This window comes from Sitophilus oryzae, unplaced genomic scaffold (assembly GCF_002938485.1).
Source record: "Sitophilus oryzae breed Bouriz unplaced genomic scaffold, Soryzae_2.0 scaffold_1442_pilon_pilon, whole genome shotgun sequence".
Taxonomy (NCBI): Eukaryota; Metazoa; Arthropoda; class Insecta; order Coleoptera; family Curculionidae; genus Sitophilus; species Sitophilus oryzae.
The window spans coordinates 4701784-4719248 of NW_022146107.1; the positions used below are offsets into that span (position 1 = coordinate 4701784).

Below are 17465 nucleotides of genomic sequence, written 5' to 3' on the forward strand. Positions count from 1 at the left end.
AAGCAAACATTTTTTAGACTTGTGTACAAAACACTCAAATATAGGCACTACAAAGAATGTATAGGTATATATTACTATTAACTAAGTTCATCATAAAATTTATTGTATAAGTATGTAATATTACAAAATTAATAAGTAGGCATATTTAATGAAAAAATATGAATCTAAACAGTTTCTTTCATATAGATACATAATTTTAAGCAGTTTTTTAATAAAAAAATCACTCAATCTCAAGAAATAAAATAACACAATGAACAAAATAAAAGTTTTGAAGAATTTTTAATGAAATGATATTACTGTCTAACAGCCACATTTAATAACTGATAAAAAAAACTGTTAGCAAAAATAATTTTCAAAACGCTTTTAGATCTAAAAGACCACACATTTTAAAAAACATTAAATATAGTATATTATAGGAATATATGTAGCTCTATTGGTGTGCTAAGATGGATGCCTTCAATTTGTCGTAGTTGGCGCCGGAAAACGTGAAAATGACGTTCTGGTTTTTGATAAAAACAAAGGTAGGCATGGAGGAAATGTTGTACTCCATCGCGAGGTCTTCACACTCGTCGACATCAACCTGAAAGAACGAGGAGAAAAAAATTATCTTTTATACTATAGACACAGCCCGACTCTACTTAACAAGCCGTGAACAAGGAAATCTGGCAACCCTGGTTTCAGATCGATCGATAGACGTTTAGCAATATGATTTACGTTCATTGACCTGTTGCTCTGTTATGTTTTTGTAAATAAATCCGTTTTTTTTGAAAGAAAATAGTATTTAGTTAAAGACTAAAGTTGTGAGAAGTCTTACTGCGTGAGATTTGTAAGTTACCGGGACAATTTTTTTCCGTAGACATTGCGTAAAAACAAATATCCGTGGGTGAAAAATTCGCCGGGTTATAAACGAGGTTAAATGCTTTCTTCAAAAAATGGCGGCAAATTCGGCGGCGAATGAACATTTTGTGGTGCTTTTTAAAACAATTTATTGAAAGTTGTTGTTGTAATCAAAAATTACCATGCCAAGTCCTTGTTGTGTGCCTGGGTGCAAATCCAATTATAAAACTTGTCTTGATGCAGGAGAACTAGCGGTATCTGTTTTTACCTTTCCAAAGGATGAAAACCTTAAAGCCCAATGGCTTAGGAATATTCCTAGGGAGGCATGGTCACCCTCAAAATATTCTGTGGTTTGTGCTAAGCATTTTGCAGAAAGTGACATTATTAGGGAGGAGGATTATCGCTTGCCAGATGGATCAATGCAAAAGGTACCTACTGAAATTAGACTAAAGTTAAATACAGTACCTAGTATCTTTCCAAGTTTGCCACATTACTTGTCAAAAACAGCCCCTGTTCCCCGAAAAAATCCTTCTGAAAGAACCAAAAAAAATGCAAGATCGAATTGAGCAATTTAAGCATATCTTTGGTTCTTTCAGCGGGACTTTTTCGGGGAATAGGGACTGTTTTTGACAAGTAATGCGGCAATTTTTTTTTTAGTTTATGTGGCCAATTTGGACAAACCTTAAATTAATTTAAAAATACGCGCCTCAAGAGCCGATCGTCGCGTCGTGCATTCGCGCTCGGTAGAAACTGATCTGAATCTCTTGCCGGTTGCGGCGTTGCCAAATGGTTGTTCACAGCTTGTTAAGTAGAGTCGGGCTGTGCTCTAGACAGTCTAAAAGACGTTAGGGGGTGTCTACAGGGTTATTCACCTCATTTGACACGGAGTATTGTAGCCACACGATTAGCTACAATTTAAAATTATTTCCAAAAGGTACAAAGTGTCCCAAATAAATAAAAAATATGAAAATTGTTTTTTTCTTTTAAATGGAACACCCTGTATATTATTACATTTTTAGTTTCTACAATTAAAATAAAGGTAAATTTGATTAAGGTTTACCGCACTTTAATCTTACCGTTTTTGAAATATTTACGATTTTATGAAAATACAGTAACAATAATTTTAAACCCAATATTGTACTAACAAATGTACAAAATGTACAGATGCTAAAACTAATAATATGACTAGCTCATTTGTTTACAAAAAATAACTATTTAAATATTTGTAAAAGAGTATACTAATAAAAACCGTAAGTATCCGGTATGAAAAGTATATACCGGTTGTTTACGATATTCTCCGATGGTGACAGCACCGACGGAGAATGCACCAAGCCTATAATATTTTAAAAATGACATATTATTACCTTCAATATGTGGACGTTTGTGTATTCGGTGGCCAATTCCTCCAATTTTGGAGAAATTATTCGACAGGGTCCACACCAGGTGGCGAAGAAGTCAATGACTACCAACTGATCTCCAGCATCAGTCAGTTTTTGCTGTAAGTCATTCTGTAAAAGAAAAAAAAGGAAATATATTTACTGATTTGTATTCTAATTATTTATTTATAGTTGCTGACATAAATAAATCCCAGGAAAAAAATAGGATAAAGGTATATTCACCAAGATGTACAATTCCAACTTGAATCTATACTCCCTTGATTTAAAGACGTTCACTTTCAAAACAAAATTAAAAACTTATATGTTGAGCGGATATAGAATTACACAATAATTTGATTTATTAATTTTTGTATCCTTTACGGAACAATTTTCATTTTTTACTGTTTTTGCTTTAACTTATGTATATTGTTAATACTTTAAGTATATTGTTACTTTTCATTTTTCTTACTAATTCTTTTTTCTTTGAATGTTATTTTTTAAGAATGTATTATATTATTTACTTTTTTTATATGCTCGGTTAACTTAACAGCTCTGCTGAATTTCGCCGAGTAAAAAATAAAGACGTTATTTATTTATTTATTTATTTATATATTATGCGCATTAGGTCATGAATTACTGTTTTAACCAAGAGCGACGCTTCACCTTCACAGGTAATAATAAATTTAATGGATTTGTGACATGAAACTTTATTTCGTGCTTGAGGAGGGTCAATAAATACATAAACGGCTTAAATATGATTAAGTTGCGATACAAACATTTAGAAATGAAAAGTGCAAATCAAATATTGGTTCGTGAAAGTTTGTTTTAGGCTCTGTATGGATTATTTATATACAGGGTGTAGACTAGAATTCATAAAGTCCTATGTATATACAGGGTGTAGAAGTTTCATTTTTATTTCGGGGTTTTCCAAATAATTTCTGAACTTTTTTTTTGAAGTCGATATTTCGATGAAAATTAGTATCTGGGTATTTTTTGATATGAGAAATTTGATTTCGATGTCAATATGACTCCTACTTGTAGGGGGCGCCACCTACTTGCGTTTTAACTGTTTTGAAGAGTAATAACTTTTCGTTCGTACCTGTATAAAACTACTGAGTGAAAAAATATATATTTTCATCATTTTTTTCGTAAAAAAACGTTTCTTGGTAAAAATCGCTACGAGCAACCGTTCTCAAGATATTTAGAGAGGAAACAATCAATACATCATTATTGACAAAAAATAAACAACAAACAAAACAACATCGAAGTGATAAATTTGTGAACTTTTTTTTTAAATTAATAATAATTTGTTCTTGAAAACAATAATTATGATAAAACAGTTTCTGTTGAACTTTTGGCATAAAAACATTTCAAATTTATTATTTCAGACTAATAACTATTTAGTTAACTTATAAATTAAGTTTAATTTATGTCAATGATTACAGGTATTGATGAATAATGTATATTTTTTACTTAGTAGTTTTATACAGATACGGAGGTTGTAGAAAGAGTAGGTACTCTTTCTACGGATCTACCATAACCAACATGAGATACAGGCCAGAGACATCGATTTGTGACGTCACCGCAATAGTCGGGCTTTTGAATTGTGCCATATGGTACTGCATATAGTTTTTGCATAAATAATACTATTTATTGATAGTTTTGCCAGATATAAATATGAAAAATATTATACACAAAGGTATTAAAAAATAACATTAACTTTTTATTGCGTTAAAGTAATTGAATAGCATTAAAATTTAGATCTAAAACACGAATATTAATATGAAATAAACAACAGCATAAGATGAACAGAATAAAATCCAGATAATAAAAAGCATGTCCTAAAATTGCGTTAGCGAGTATTTAGCAGCTAGTAATAATATACCTTGTGATAAAGTTTCCAAATATTAAAAAATTTGAAAACTATACTTTATCGACAAGTTAAGAAAATGTATTGTATATGATAAGGGCAGAATACATTTTAAAGTTTAATTAAAAATAATTGTAAAAATTTGCCTAACATATTTGAAAAATATGGATATCAGGTAGAATTAACTATTATCATTAAGTAATTTGTACTTCGATGTTCAAGTAACCATTTCCATAAATCGTAAATAAAAAGATAAAGATATTTTTTTTATATAAAATACTGAAATAAAGTACAATTCATTTAATTTCTTTAAAATATATTGCCATTTCATAATAATAATAATTATATTCAATATTTATTTCATCCTGAATTTCCAAATCTTTCTTTCATCGGGATGTTTTCTCTTTATGGGAACATGCACAGTCATATAAGAGGGTTGATTTGGAAAAATTGTAGGCACAGCATCTTCTGTAGGTTTTGAACGTGACTTAGTTACAGTTAATATTGTTGGGAAAGAGAATGTAGACAGATCCTGAGGACTTATTATAATTGCTGCTACAAGGCACAGACACAGAACAATGTCGCGGCATTTTTTATTTCACAAAGTAAAAATAAAGAAACGACAACTGTTTTACCTAAAAATACACGTCACTTACGTTGGTTTAACACTATACACTAACACAAATGCTATTAATTATGTTTTTATATAAATTCCCCAACTTTTTCCTAGTCCGGACACACAGCCGGCATCGCCGTGTTACTATAATTTTTACCGAAAGTATGGTTTTTTTTCGCGGGTACGATGTTATGAATCGGATCTAGATAGTTCACTATTCACTCAAAATTATTTAGTATAATTTTATTAGCATAGAAACGCGTAAAAAACACAGATTTGTTGCGAAACTAATGAAAACAATTGGTTTGTTTAGGACTACTAATTCTCGACCACTTCGGTAGAACTGTCAAAACAGTCAGGCCTTGAATATGACGTTAGCCACGGATCTACCTAATTCTTAAAAAAACTAAAAGAATGGTGTTTTAAGCCAATATGTTATAAGTAAATAACTTGAGAGAGAGGATTCAATCACAATTTATTATAAAATGCTTCATTAGACCACAAAATTGCATCGACAACAAAATCGCAAGATGACCACGTATTTTTTTAAATTATTATTCTTAACACTAAAACTATCTACATTGACTATGGAATACGATTTCAGCCATAGTAAGTAGTAGATATTGAATGTTGTTTGTTAAATTAGATCGATTTTCAAACCCAAAAATTTAAAATATATTTTACATTTTACCCATTACCTTATGTACCTATTCCTATTCATTATTTGTATATTGTAAAACATTTGCTGCATTTGTATGGTTCATAGTTTATTTGGTTTATTTCCGAAAGTTATTTATTACTATAAATAGGTATATATATATATATATATATATATATATATATATATATATATATATATATATATATATATATATATATATATTGTATTTATTAACTGTATATTATGTATATTTCATGTAAACTATATCATTTTTAAAATACAAACCAAAAATACGAGGAATTATTATGTTTTCCATGTATTCTACAACATATTTATTAATCCGTAGTATCTAACTAGCGTGACGTCATAAATCTCTCTCCGAGGCTGTTCTATTAGAGACGGCATTGCGTCAGCATGGCCGCAAGTTGCTAACCTAATAAAATTAACACTAGAAAAGCCCGCGGGAACTGTCAAATTCAAAGTTATTCGTTTCACAGACTATAGCAGAACTTACAGTCGAACTTTGTTCTCTTTAGAACATCTTTTAGTGCGAAGTGTACAAGACAGCTTAATAGCCAATGCAAAACAAGCATCGCAACCTTATTAGAATATTTTGAACGGGAAAGCGATAGTAGTGGCCCTTTATGTCACTTAAGTACTGTTAAGGAGGTGAGTTTTGTTCATGTAAATGATAACTGTTTATTTATTTACAATTAATTTATTTCTGTCTCCTAAAATATTTTGATTAAAAGAAAATATGTAAAAGTGGGCAAATTGCAAAGTGGCTGTGCCGGTCAAGCAATCACGTGACTAAAAGTTTAATTGGTATGTACCTGGTATGTACTATAATAGGTACTTGAGTGTATTCAAATCTGAAAAATGTATGCGGTATGTATATTGTATTTTATCTATATTATACGATGACAAGTTAATAATTTACAATGGTGCTTCAATAGAATTAAAAAATCATTCATAGTTTATCAGTTTTTGCCATTAAGGAAAAATGATAGCGGTGATAAATAGATAAGAGGCATTATGTGATTAAAGAACGATTAAAAAACGTTTGTTTTGTGACAAACTCCCTTGGTTTTTTACCCCAAAAATCCCTGAAAAATAAGTGTAACTAATTTTTAGAATTCCTTATAAAAATGACTAGTATTTATGATGTCACAATTATATTGCTCATAGATCTATTATAATCACGATTTTTGTTAAGAACGACTAAACTAACTATATAGGTATTCTAGGTACCAATTTTACAGGAAAATCCACATTATATGGTAAAATTTCAGGCATCATAATTAAAATTACCTGCATTTTAACGTATTTTTTACACCGACATACCTATAAGGCCTTGTCCTTGGTATTTTCTTACAAAATAGCTCACATCTAACTTTCTAAATACTACGCAATTTTACAGAGAAACAATAATTAAAACATGGTTAAGAAATCTAGGTTTGTAATAAAAAAACGTGGAATTGACACTATAACATTCGGTAATATATAAGTTTGCCGACATTTTTCTGTTAAACCAATGCTCGCGTGTAATAGTTGTAGATCTAAACTTGTACGTACCTTGTCTTTAATGTAGGTAACCATTTTCGTTGCTTTAAAAAGAGTTTTAATAGTAACTTTGAAAAACTGTTACGGAAACCTCTCAACAATACCTCGATTTGACAAATTCGGCCGACTGAAATACAAAACAAGTTAACCTTCTCGCTTATCTTACGGCGATCTTTTATCTCTGTCTAATTTTGACGTTTAGTAAAGGACGGCAGCTTTGGACGTATGTGTTTGTTGGTTGCATATTCTTACGCCGTCATCGATAAAAAGGTATTATTTGTCGAGTACGTTTTGGAGTTATCTATTTCCCTGTTTTACGTGTACGAGGAAAAAGGATAGAGGAAGGATGAAGATATTCTAGAATGATCAATGAATGTGACTTGCATTTTGTTTTATTACTAATGTTTGGGGACTGTATATTTTTTATACGGGGTTTCGGTTTATTAAAAGTATTTTATGACGTAATTTAATGGAAATCTAAGGTGGTGGTTTTATTGTATTAAGCCATGTCTACACCTAAAGTTTTACCTGTCAGTTTTACCCGTACAGGTTGGGCGAAATTGGACACTTTTAAAGCGAAAATTTGGAAACACCCTTTTTTTGGTTATCAATAACATGATAATGAAAACCGCAATCAAAAACATCGATATCTGTGACTGTTTCGGAGTTACGGGGTGTTTTTCAAGAATGTGCAATTTTAACAAATCGCTGTAACTTTTTTGTTATGGAAAATTTTGCATTTCTATGAAAACATTTCCAAAGCTCCTTTTTACGTAGAATTTAATGTTTTGAGTATAATTTTTTTTAAATTAATAATTTATTAAGAGTTATCAACAGAATTTTTTTTTATTTGTGACACCCTGTATATTTTAGTTAACTGAAAAGAACTTAAAATTACTTATTACTTATTTAATTTTGTTATAGTCATCTTCGAAACACAGAATTTTTAAAAGTTCGCCACTTTTAACTAGTAGGCTTTGGACCCCTTATTGCCCCTAATTGAACTCGAAAACATATTTTTCAAGCAAGACGAGAAAATCTTTTCATAAAAATACAAAATTTTCCATGACAAAAAAGTTACAGCGATTTTTCAAAAATGTACATTTTTAAAAAACACGCCGTAATTTCGAAACCGTAACAGATATCGATATGCGGTTTTTACCATCATGTTTTTGATAAAAATTGAGCTCCAGACACCGATATTAGTTTTCGCCTACCTCCTATTCCTATAGAAAAGGGTGTTTCCCATTAAAAATGTCCAATTTGGCCCACCCTGCACAGAGTAAAATCCAGTGGCGTAACTAGTCCGTCGCTGAAAACTGTCATTTTCAAAATATGACTCAATCTATTGTTTTTTTTTTAAGTGGGACACCCTGTGTATTAATTTTTTATTTTATTTGTCTTATTATGAGCTTTCTAAAAATATACAGTACTCTATACTCTATACTTATTTTCGTAACTTTTTAACATAAAACAAATACATAGGTTAAAAGGGAGTTTACGCAGCCTTATTTTTATTAATAAAACTCTAGTTATATATAATGAAACTGTATATGTATATTATATTTATTTAATATACAATAATTCAATTTGAAATAGTATGTAGGTAGCATTTTAGACATTGAAGTTCAAGAAGTTCTATAAGTACCTATTAAACGTTATTAATAAAAAATATCTATTTAATAGATGCATTTTTTCTTTGTTAATACATATTATACAGTATGATGAAGAAAAAATTATGATCAAGCTAGCTATGCAAAATGACATGTTCGTAATCAAATCTGTATGAAAATTAAATTAGAATTTTTTTAACGGTCAAATACACCTTGATCATAAAATTTTTCGATCATAAAATAAAGTAAACAATGTTTATAAAAATACAGAGTGTTTTTAAGAAGCTTATAAAAATAGAGGAAGTTCATAAAGCTTTTAGAAATTCTTTATATGGACGTATTTGTATATAGTTTAATTAAAGTATAATTTATACAGTATGGTTGACTGCATAAAATAAATACAGGTACGCGCATTTCGCTGAAAATGACGTCATAGATAAAGAGACCAGACGTATAGTTTGTTCAGGCATCGTTCATCGTCACGTCATATATTGTCGAACACTTTCAATCACTTAATAACCAGATGATAGAGATTGGTGACGTCATTACGGCATTTTGTAAATTACTGCATATTTTTTTAGTCATTTTGTCATTGTCATTGTCATTTGATTTGGGGTTATAATTTTATTGACGGCCATCAATCTATGGACATCGATCAATGTCAAAATTAAAACATATAAACATCAATATGAGCTGATCTCAGATACACTCTAAAACTCATATGTGTATGTGACAAATGATGATGACGTAACGATGAACGATGCGTGAACAAACTGTACCCATAAGATAACTCAGTTACTATGTACAGGGTGGGTCAAACTGGACGCTTTTAAAGGGAAACACCCTTTTCTATAGGAGATAGACGAAAACTAATATCGGTGACTGGAGTCAATTTTTATCAAAAGAGTTAGTTATAGAGTTAGTTTATATAGTTAGTTAGTTAGTTATATATATTAGTTATAGAGTTAGTTATAATTTTTGGGTTGATAACTCTTAAATTAAGTACCTATTAATTTTAAAAAAATTATACTTAAACCATTAAATTCTACGTAAAAAGGTGCTTTGGAAATTTTTTCATAAAAATACAAAATTTTTCATATCAAAAAAGATACAGCAATTTGTTAAAAATGCACATTTTTGAAAAAAACTCCGAAACGGTAACAGATATTGATATGCGGTTTCACCATCATGTTTTTGATAAAAATTGAGCTCCAGACACCAATATTAATTTTCGTCTATCTCCTGTAGAAAAGAGGTTTCCTTTTTTTAAAAGTGTCCAATTTGGCCCAATCTGTACAGAATTAATTGTAAAAAATCTAAAAAAAGTCTATAATACAAATATAAAAATAAAAAATATAAGTATGTAGGTACTTTGAGAAATATCATATTATTATCAAAATTACTCAGCAAAAATCATATTATATTTTAATTGTTAAAGAATAATTATAAAAAGGAATTTTTATCTCAAATCTCTAGCAAAGTGATAAAAGTATAATTAATGATAAAATTTATCATGTGAAGTGCTAGTGGAGATAAATCAATAATTTAAAATAAGTAACATTTAAAAAACGTGTTTACGTTAAGTGTGGTCTACACGTAACGACTTACCGTACGACTTGCTTGCGTCGCACATTGGTTCAGATTCAAAAAAATTGACGCATAGGGATCAAGAAAAAAATTTCGGAAATTTCAACAATGATGTTATTTTCAACAGATGATAGGTCCATTTATTCAAATTTATCACGATCCACTTTTTAATCGTAATAAAAAAGCGTATAGGAATGTTGTTTTCGTTAGATTTTGTAGTTTAAATATATTATTTATTTGCTGATAATGGTTTAGTGTTGCTAATATATTTTGGTTCTTAGTTCAGAGACTTGGAAATAAATTAAATTATAATGGATTTTGAAGACCAAGGTAAGTACTTTTTAAGAGAATTTTATTAACTTAAATATTTTTTTATGAAGCTAGTAGTTACCACAAACATAGCAGAGCGTTATTTTGAAAAAATTAAACTTTGAAATTGCCTATCTTTAGAACTCCGCAGATCTCTGCTTCTGTATTTTATAATATTTAAAAGGTATTATACCAAGTTTAATTTACTACAAGTATCTTACCCCAAGAGACCCCGAGGTAGATGATATATAAATTAGAATTTTAAATTGACCAGTAGTCTGATTTTTGTTCCATGGATAATTTTCTCTGGAGTGGTAAAAGTGTAACTATAGAGACTCACATGTTCCTCCCGTACTCTATTCCTTTTATTTTTAGGAACAATAAGCAATATGTGAGAGGTTTTTGAAAATGGGTATGAATAATAGGTCAGAAGCGGATATTATTGATGAAATTATTTCATTTTTGTGTGATAATAATATTCCTAACATATTATCGAAAAAAAAAGCAAATTAAAAATTTTGTTTATAAATGGTCAGAAAAGTGGAGGAAATGTAATTATACTTGGAGCAGTTTTATTTCCAACAGTTGTCTCTGGCTGAATAAAAATTTACTTCAAATGGAAGAGAATCAATCTTTTGATGACCCTGGCCCTTCAAGAAAAAATATTTTTTCAGAATTGTCCAAGTCCCAAAAATATAAAGAGACCAAATGTATATATTGCCAAGAAATTAATTTATAATATCTTACAGAAAAAAACATATTTTTTTTTATCTACATAATGCTGCAAATATTGCATTATTGCTTTTAATTAATGGCAAAGATTAAAAATCAATTTATTTCTAGAAATTAGAGATTCTTACACCTCGGAAGTTCTGGCATATGCTACAGTTTCTAGTTTAAGGAAGGAACATAACAATGAGACGGCAAAAGCAGTCCAACTAGGGTTTGAATCTCCAGAGAAAGTAGTCGCCACTAAAAATAGGTGAAGATTTACCCGCAGATGACACTCATATGGCAACAGAATATTATTGTCAATAGGATAGTGAAGAAGAACTAGAAGGAAGTGGTGGTGAATCGTGTCATGAAGAAAATGAGTTTGAAGACTCCATTTAATGCATATTGCAATTTATGTTTTTTTCTTTAATTTAGACGAGAGAACCTAATGGGTATTCTTTTTTGACTAGGTTCGAAGCATTTTTCAAACCTTTTTAAAAACTATAATTTTTGACTAAAATTCATAGAAAATCCCCCTTTTTTAATATTTTTATATTAAACAAACATAGTCTGAAATATATTTTGTTTATTCCTTGGACTATCTTTGTCATGTTAATAAATCCGCCATTAAACCTAATAAGTCTAGAATTTGTAATAAAATTAAAAATATCCTATGCGCCACTTTTTGGCAATCTGAACCACTGTGCGTCGCGTGTCCTCAAAACGTTGCAAATAAAACATAGAGAGAGCGTGTGGCCAGTTATTCAAATGACGTTCAAATGACGCCAGCAATTCGTACGGTAAGTCGTTGCGTGTGGATCACACTTAAATTTAAAAATAGTTTTTGAAAAAGCACTTTTAATTTTATTTACATCTATGTACTAGACTAGGTAATAGAGAAGGAATCTTATATATATTTAATTATTACATAGCTACAAGTATTTATTTAAATAAGGCCAAAAACTCTGTATATAAGTATCACAAACAGCGCGATTTTCTTGTTTAACCACAAACATATATCTATGTATATACCTATGTGTTTCACATGTTCAATAATACTAAATATAACGTCAATAATACTGATTATACATGTTTAACTATATCCTCTGTTTGCAAGTAAATAAATAAAATGGCTGCTTTATTTATTTACGTAAAAAAATTGCCGGAAATGGTATATGTACGCAGTTTACAATAACGTATTTAATTTAAAGTCCCATCTACACGTAACGGTTTACCGGTTCAGTCAAAACGTATCAAGAATTTTTTTTTGTGTGCGGATGACAAAAATGGAGATATTTTTCAGTGTACTGCCGTTTTACCTGCACTGAATAAAAAGTTACTTTTTTTATTTATTAGTTTTTAATTTCGAAGTTACAAGAATTATTCAAAAAATGTAACAGGTTAAAAAATACATCATAATTGAAAATGGTTGAATAAGCTGAAAATGATTGTTATGATGAAGGTTGATTTAACGATAGGTAAAATTTTCAGTGTATTAGTTTTTAATCCGTCTTGCCTGACACGTAAAACGTTATGTGTAGACGGAGCTTAAGATTTTAATCTTTTTAAAATTGTAATTTTTTATAGATCTGTAAAAATGCAATTCTTCCTTTGGTTTTGCCTAATACTGTAATGTGCATTATCTACATATCGTGCTGTAATAATAGTTAAGTGTGTTCAATATATTCAATTACATATGAGAAAAAATGGCCCTTCCCTTTTAAAAATCGACTTTTTATAGTTTATAGTTTTGTTAACGTAATATTTGCAACACTTTTATGAGCACCCTGTATAAAATTCGATAAATTATTTGTAGAAATTTAAGTAAATTTTCTAAAAAACAAACTACATAAATTTATCAAAAATGCACATTGTTGTTACTGCTGTAGCTCCTAACATAAAAAACTTAGGAATTTTGTTTAAATGCAAACCTAAAGTATATACATATTAGGATGTACCGTATGATGGAAAAAAAAACGGCGTCCAGTTGGCCTAGAAATGACGATCGATGACATTTCCCATATAAATTTACATATAAAATGACAGCGATCTTCATTTCACAGCCATCGCTCACGTTGTTTTTTTTTTGGATTTTTTGGATACAGTATTTCAGGAAAATAATTTAACCTCTACAGGGTAGCTCAACAAAGTGCGAGTGGATCGGGATGATTTTTTTTAATTGGAACACCCTGCATATTATTGCATTGGCTTCCTTTTTAATCACCTTAAACCCTAAGATATTTTTAAATATGTTTTGATTTTTGATAGTTCCAGAGATATTCATAAATAAATAATAAATAAATATATTTTTTTCGACTTTTTTTTTTAAAAAATATTAAAAATTCAAGAACAGTTCTGAAATTGGTATTTACTTAAGAAGGTCTGTACTTTTACTTTGCTATGAATATCGTAATCTTAAATCATACAGGGTGTTCAAAATTCTACGCCAAACTTTCTAAAATATAAAATAATTTTTCTTTGTTTTTTTTAATGTATATTGTATATTGTATTCGAATTTTCCATTGTCCACCAAGTTTTGTTTATCTTGAAAACCACACTTCCTTTTACTGGTTGCAGCTGGGATCTGTGATTATAGCTATTGTCATTATTCAACCGCAAGAAAAATTCAATGTACAAAAAATATTTATCTAAAAGATTTCTAAAATATCCAGTCTCTTACAAAAACAAATCATGTTTTTCGTTATTATAACTATTTAATTTTATAATCGCTGTTTAATGTTCCTAATTGGTTGTAGTTCTTTGTTTTCAAGTATCAATCAAATTTTTTGAAAAAATTCAGTCGGGGACTTAACTCAGACTGCAACTAAAATATTTTTATAGTTAATTTTACGTAGAATCCACTAACACAAACCGTTTTTACGATACCTCTAACAGATCTTCAGTTATTTAAGAAAATCTACAAAAAATATATTTTTTTCTGTTTGGCGTAGAATTTTGAACATCCTGTAACATCTAAAGTAAATACCTCATATTTATAGTTTTGATTTCAGGAAAGTTCTTGCATTTTTTGCAAAAAAATATATTTTTTATTTATTTACTAATATCTCTGAAACTATCGAAATATATTATTTACTCCTATCTTAGAATTATGTATGGTGATCTGAAAGGAAGCCAAAAATGCAATAATATACACCACAAGATACCAGTACAATATACCAAGTACCACAAGAACCAAGAACCTTTTATTATTTCTCATATGTATAAAAATATTTTGACACACTGTATGTGTAAATATATAATATATTTTTTAAATCACAATATATTTTGGCAACAATTATGTATTAACTACTCTTAATTCTTAACCCTACGAAGTAACGTGTAATTTTTAAAGCTTTAGTTTTGTCACTTTTTCACAATAATAATACGTGCTTTTTTATATAATATTATTACTTTTTTTTATATAAATATTTCTTTTTTTTTAATTAATATACAATACATTTTTAAGCTCTATATTTTGATTGTTACAAATATATCAGTAGGCTATTAAGTTTTTGTCGATTCTGTATATATTAGAGCCGTTATGGTTAATTATAGTCTAAGAGCTAGCAACGTTTTCGAGAAAGTATTTTAAGACGTCTGACTCTTTGATATATCTTTTACTATGCTCTCTGGAACAGCATGCGGCCCGTCTGGCTGCCGATACCCGTTGCGTACATTACTGCGCATCGGAATAAGAAGATCCTATATATTTTTTTTAATTTAGTTCTATAAATTCTAGTATTGCATATAAATCGAACATAATGAACCATAGCGTAGTGCGTAGAGTTTCCGAACGAACCGGTCAGAGTTCAATCCAGGTCAGGGCAAAGACTTTTTTTTATTTTATTTTCGTTTATATTCCGATAGTAAAGTATTAAATAATTCTGGTGATTAAAAAAAAACAACTATTTAATACTTTACTATAAGAATATAAACGAAAATAATATAAAAAAGTCTTTGCCTTTACCCGGATTCGAACTCTGAATCCTCGGTTCGTGGTCGAAAACTTTAGGCACTGCGCCACAAATTACCTATAACAGATGCGAAAGAAAGCGACTGCATCGGAAACCGCTCGGCAAACCCGACACGCCTATTGAGTGGTGTAAATACACCAGTCGTTTAGTCCGGAAACCTATGCTGTGTCGTATTCGCTTGCTGGAATGACATAGTGCGTGGTTATATGTTTCTTTTTAAAAAAATTTGTATATCTTATTTAAAATGGGATGCAAATGTGTTTATTTATAAGGAAAAAAAAGATATTTATAGTATAAAAAATTAATTTATTTAACAAAATTTAATTAAAAATGTGACAAAATAGTTACCTTTCTATTGGTTCTATCGCACTTTTTTCGACTATATAAATCTTTATTTGTAAACTTTAATACATCAAATATTTTCAATCTAATAAATCATTTAATGATGTAAACAAGAGGAAATTTCTCACATGGGTGGTCAAATTTTATAGTTTTCATTATATCAAACAGCCTCTGAGAAATGTTTTTCAACTCAAAATGCTGTTTAATTATGTCATTACATCATTAAAAAGGGTCTTCAAATACATCAATGTGATATTTGTCTAAAATTTGCAAAAGAATCCGAATCTGGATAACTCGAAATTATTTACCCATTTAAAAGCCTTTGATCATGAAAGTGGAAAAATTGTTCATTTTATTTACAGGCTGGAAAAATTATTTATATTAAATTTTGATGAGATTTGCACTGAAGAAAACATTCAGAGGCTGTTTGATATAATGAAAACTATAGAATTTGATCACCCATGTGAGAAATTTCCTCTAATTTACATCATTAAATTATTTATTACATTGAAAATATTTTATGCATTAAAGTTTACAAAAAATAAAGATTTATATAGTCGAAAAAAGTCCGATAGAACCTTGATAGAACCAATAGAAATGTAACTATTTTGTCACATCTTTAATTAAATTTTGTTAAATAAATTAATTTTTTATACTATAAATATCTTTTTTTTTCCTAATCTCCTACGAGCTGATATAATATGACGAGCAATCTATTAAATTACTGCGAGATTATACAGAAAAGTCCACAGACTTCGAGACATAGGAAAATCAAGTCCATTTAGCGTGTGTCCAAATTTTGACAAGTTTTCAAAAATGACAGTTTTGTTTAGACTGACGTTTAATTTCACCTGACTTCTCGGTGAATGATTTCTTTTTATGGGGGTACATAAAATCTAAAATTTACGGCCATGAAGAAATTCAAAACTTGGAGCAGTTAAGGCAGAAAATATTTAATGCCTTTGACACTGTCACCCCTGATATGTTATCCAATGTGAGGAGGGGATTTTATGATCGTTTGGGTTATTGTTTAATGCAAGAGGGAGGCACTTTTGAACAATTTTTGTAATTTTTTAAATTTCATTATCCTGTTTTTTTACCGTTTACCCATTACCTACCTTGACGAACATGGGAAAACGAAGGTCCTTTTCAGGACCACAAATATTTTGATTGAGAAAATTGGTAACTTTTTTTTGGATTAAAAAACAAAAGTTGTTAATATATACCAATTTAAAAGTGTTTTGGTAGTTTTAATACACACTATGATATAAAATTTATTATTATTATAATGTACATTATTAATACTATTGTTCATTCGAAATGGCATTAAGGCCCAATTGCAACAATGATTTAAATTTTTCTTAAAGATAAGTAGAGCTTAGAATGGGCTGTATTTATATTTACTTTAATATTCACCTTAAATGAGGGAATTTGACTGATACAATTTTTGAATTTGAATTGTTTTTAATGATATTAACAATTTTAGTTCAATTTTTAATAAAATTTATTTAATATTAATAGAAATCCAAGGGATTTGAAACCTCTTTTAGCGATTTATAACATTCTCAAATGAATTACAGGTGCCCTTATTTTGAATGAAAATCACACAGCTTTTTTCATAGTCGCTGCAGTTGCTATAGCTATAAAAAACTAATTTTTTAAGGTGTGAAAATTGCGACACACGCTAAATAGACTTGATTTTTCGTATGTCTCGAAGTCTGTGGACCTTTTTGTATGCCTCGATAACATATTGGTGCAGATTATTTTCACCCAAACAAATAATAACCCAAACTATACATTGATGCGGATTGTCTATGAACTCTTTCTGAAGGTCACAGAAACCTGAACGCGTAATTCGGTGTTCTTTCGCATCTGTTGTAGTTAATTTGTGACTGCGCTATGGAGACATGTTCGATTTATATTCAATACTAGAATTTAAAGGACTAATAAAAATATAGGATCTTCTTTCAATGCGCAGTAGAGAACGCAACGTTTACCGGCAG

At 29.4% G+C, this 17465-nt stretch overlaps 1 protein-coding gene across 1 annotated transcript; it reads right to left on the reverse strand.

The window, feature by feature from the left end:
- Positions 1 to 82: 82 nt before the first annotated feature.
- On the reverse strand, positions 83 to 7091 carry LOC115877104 (thioredoxin-2). Its single transcript, XM_030893195.1, has 3 exons — positions 6936 to 7091; positions 2202 to 2345; positions 83 to 580 (listed from the first exon to the last, which is right to left on the reverse strand). Exons 1-3 carry the CDS (start codon positions 6957 to 6959, stop codon positions 431 to 433), a joined length of 318 nt encoding a protein of 105 aa, XP_030749055.1. The 5' UTR covers positions 6960 to 7091; the 3' UTR covers positions 83 to 430.
- Between the last annotated feature and the right edge of the window lie 10374 nt (positions 7092 to 17465).

Excerpts from the sequence above, each read along its gene's own strand:
- LOC115877104 (XM_030893195.1), bottom strand. The coding sequence starts at position 6,959 with ATGGTTACCTACATTAAAGACAAG. Across the intron at positions 2,346-6,935 it reads TTACCTACATTAAAGACAAG|AATGACTTACAGCAAAAACT; the intron begins GTACGTACAAGT and ends TTTCTTTTACAG. Across the intron at positions 581-2,201 it reads CAAACGTCCACATATTGAAG|GTTGATGTCGACGAGTGTGA; the intron begins GTAATAATATGT and ends TCGTTCTTTCAG.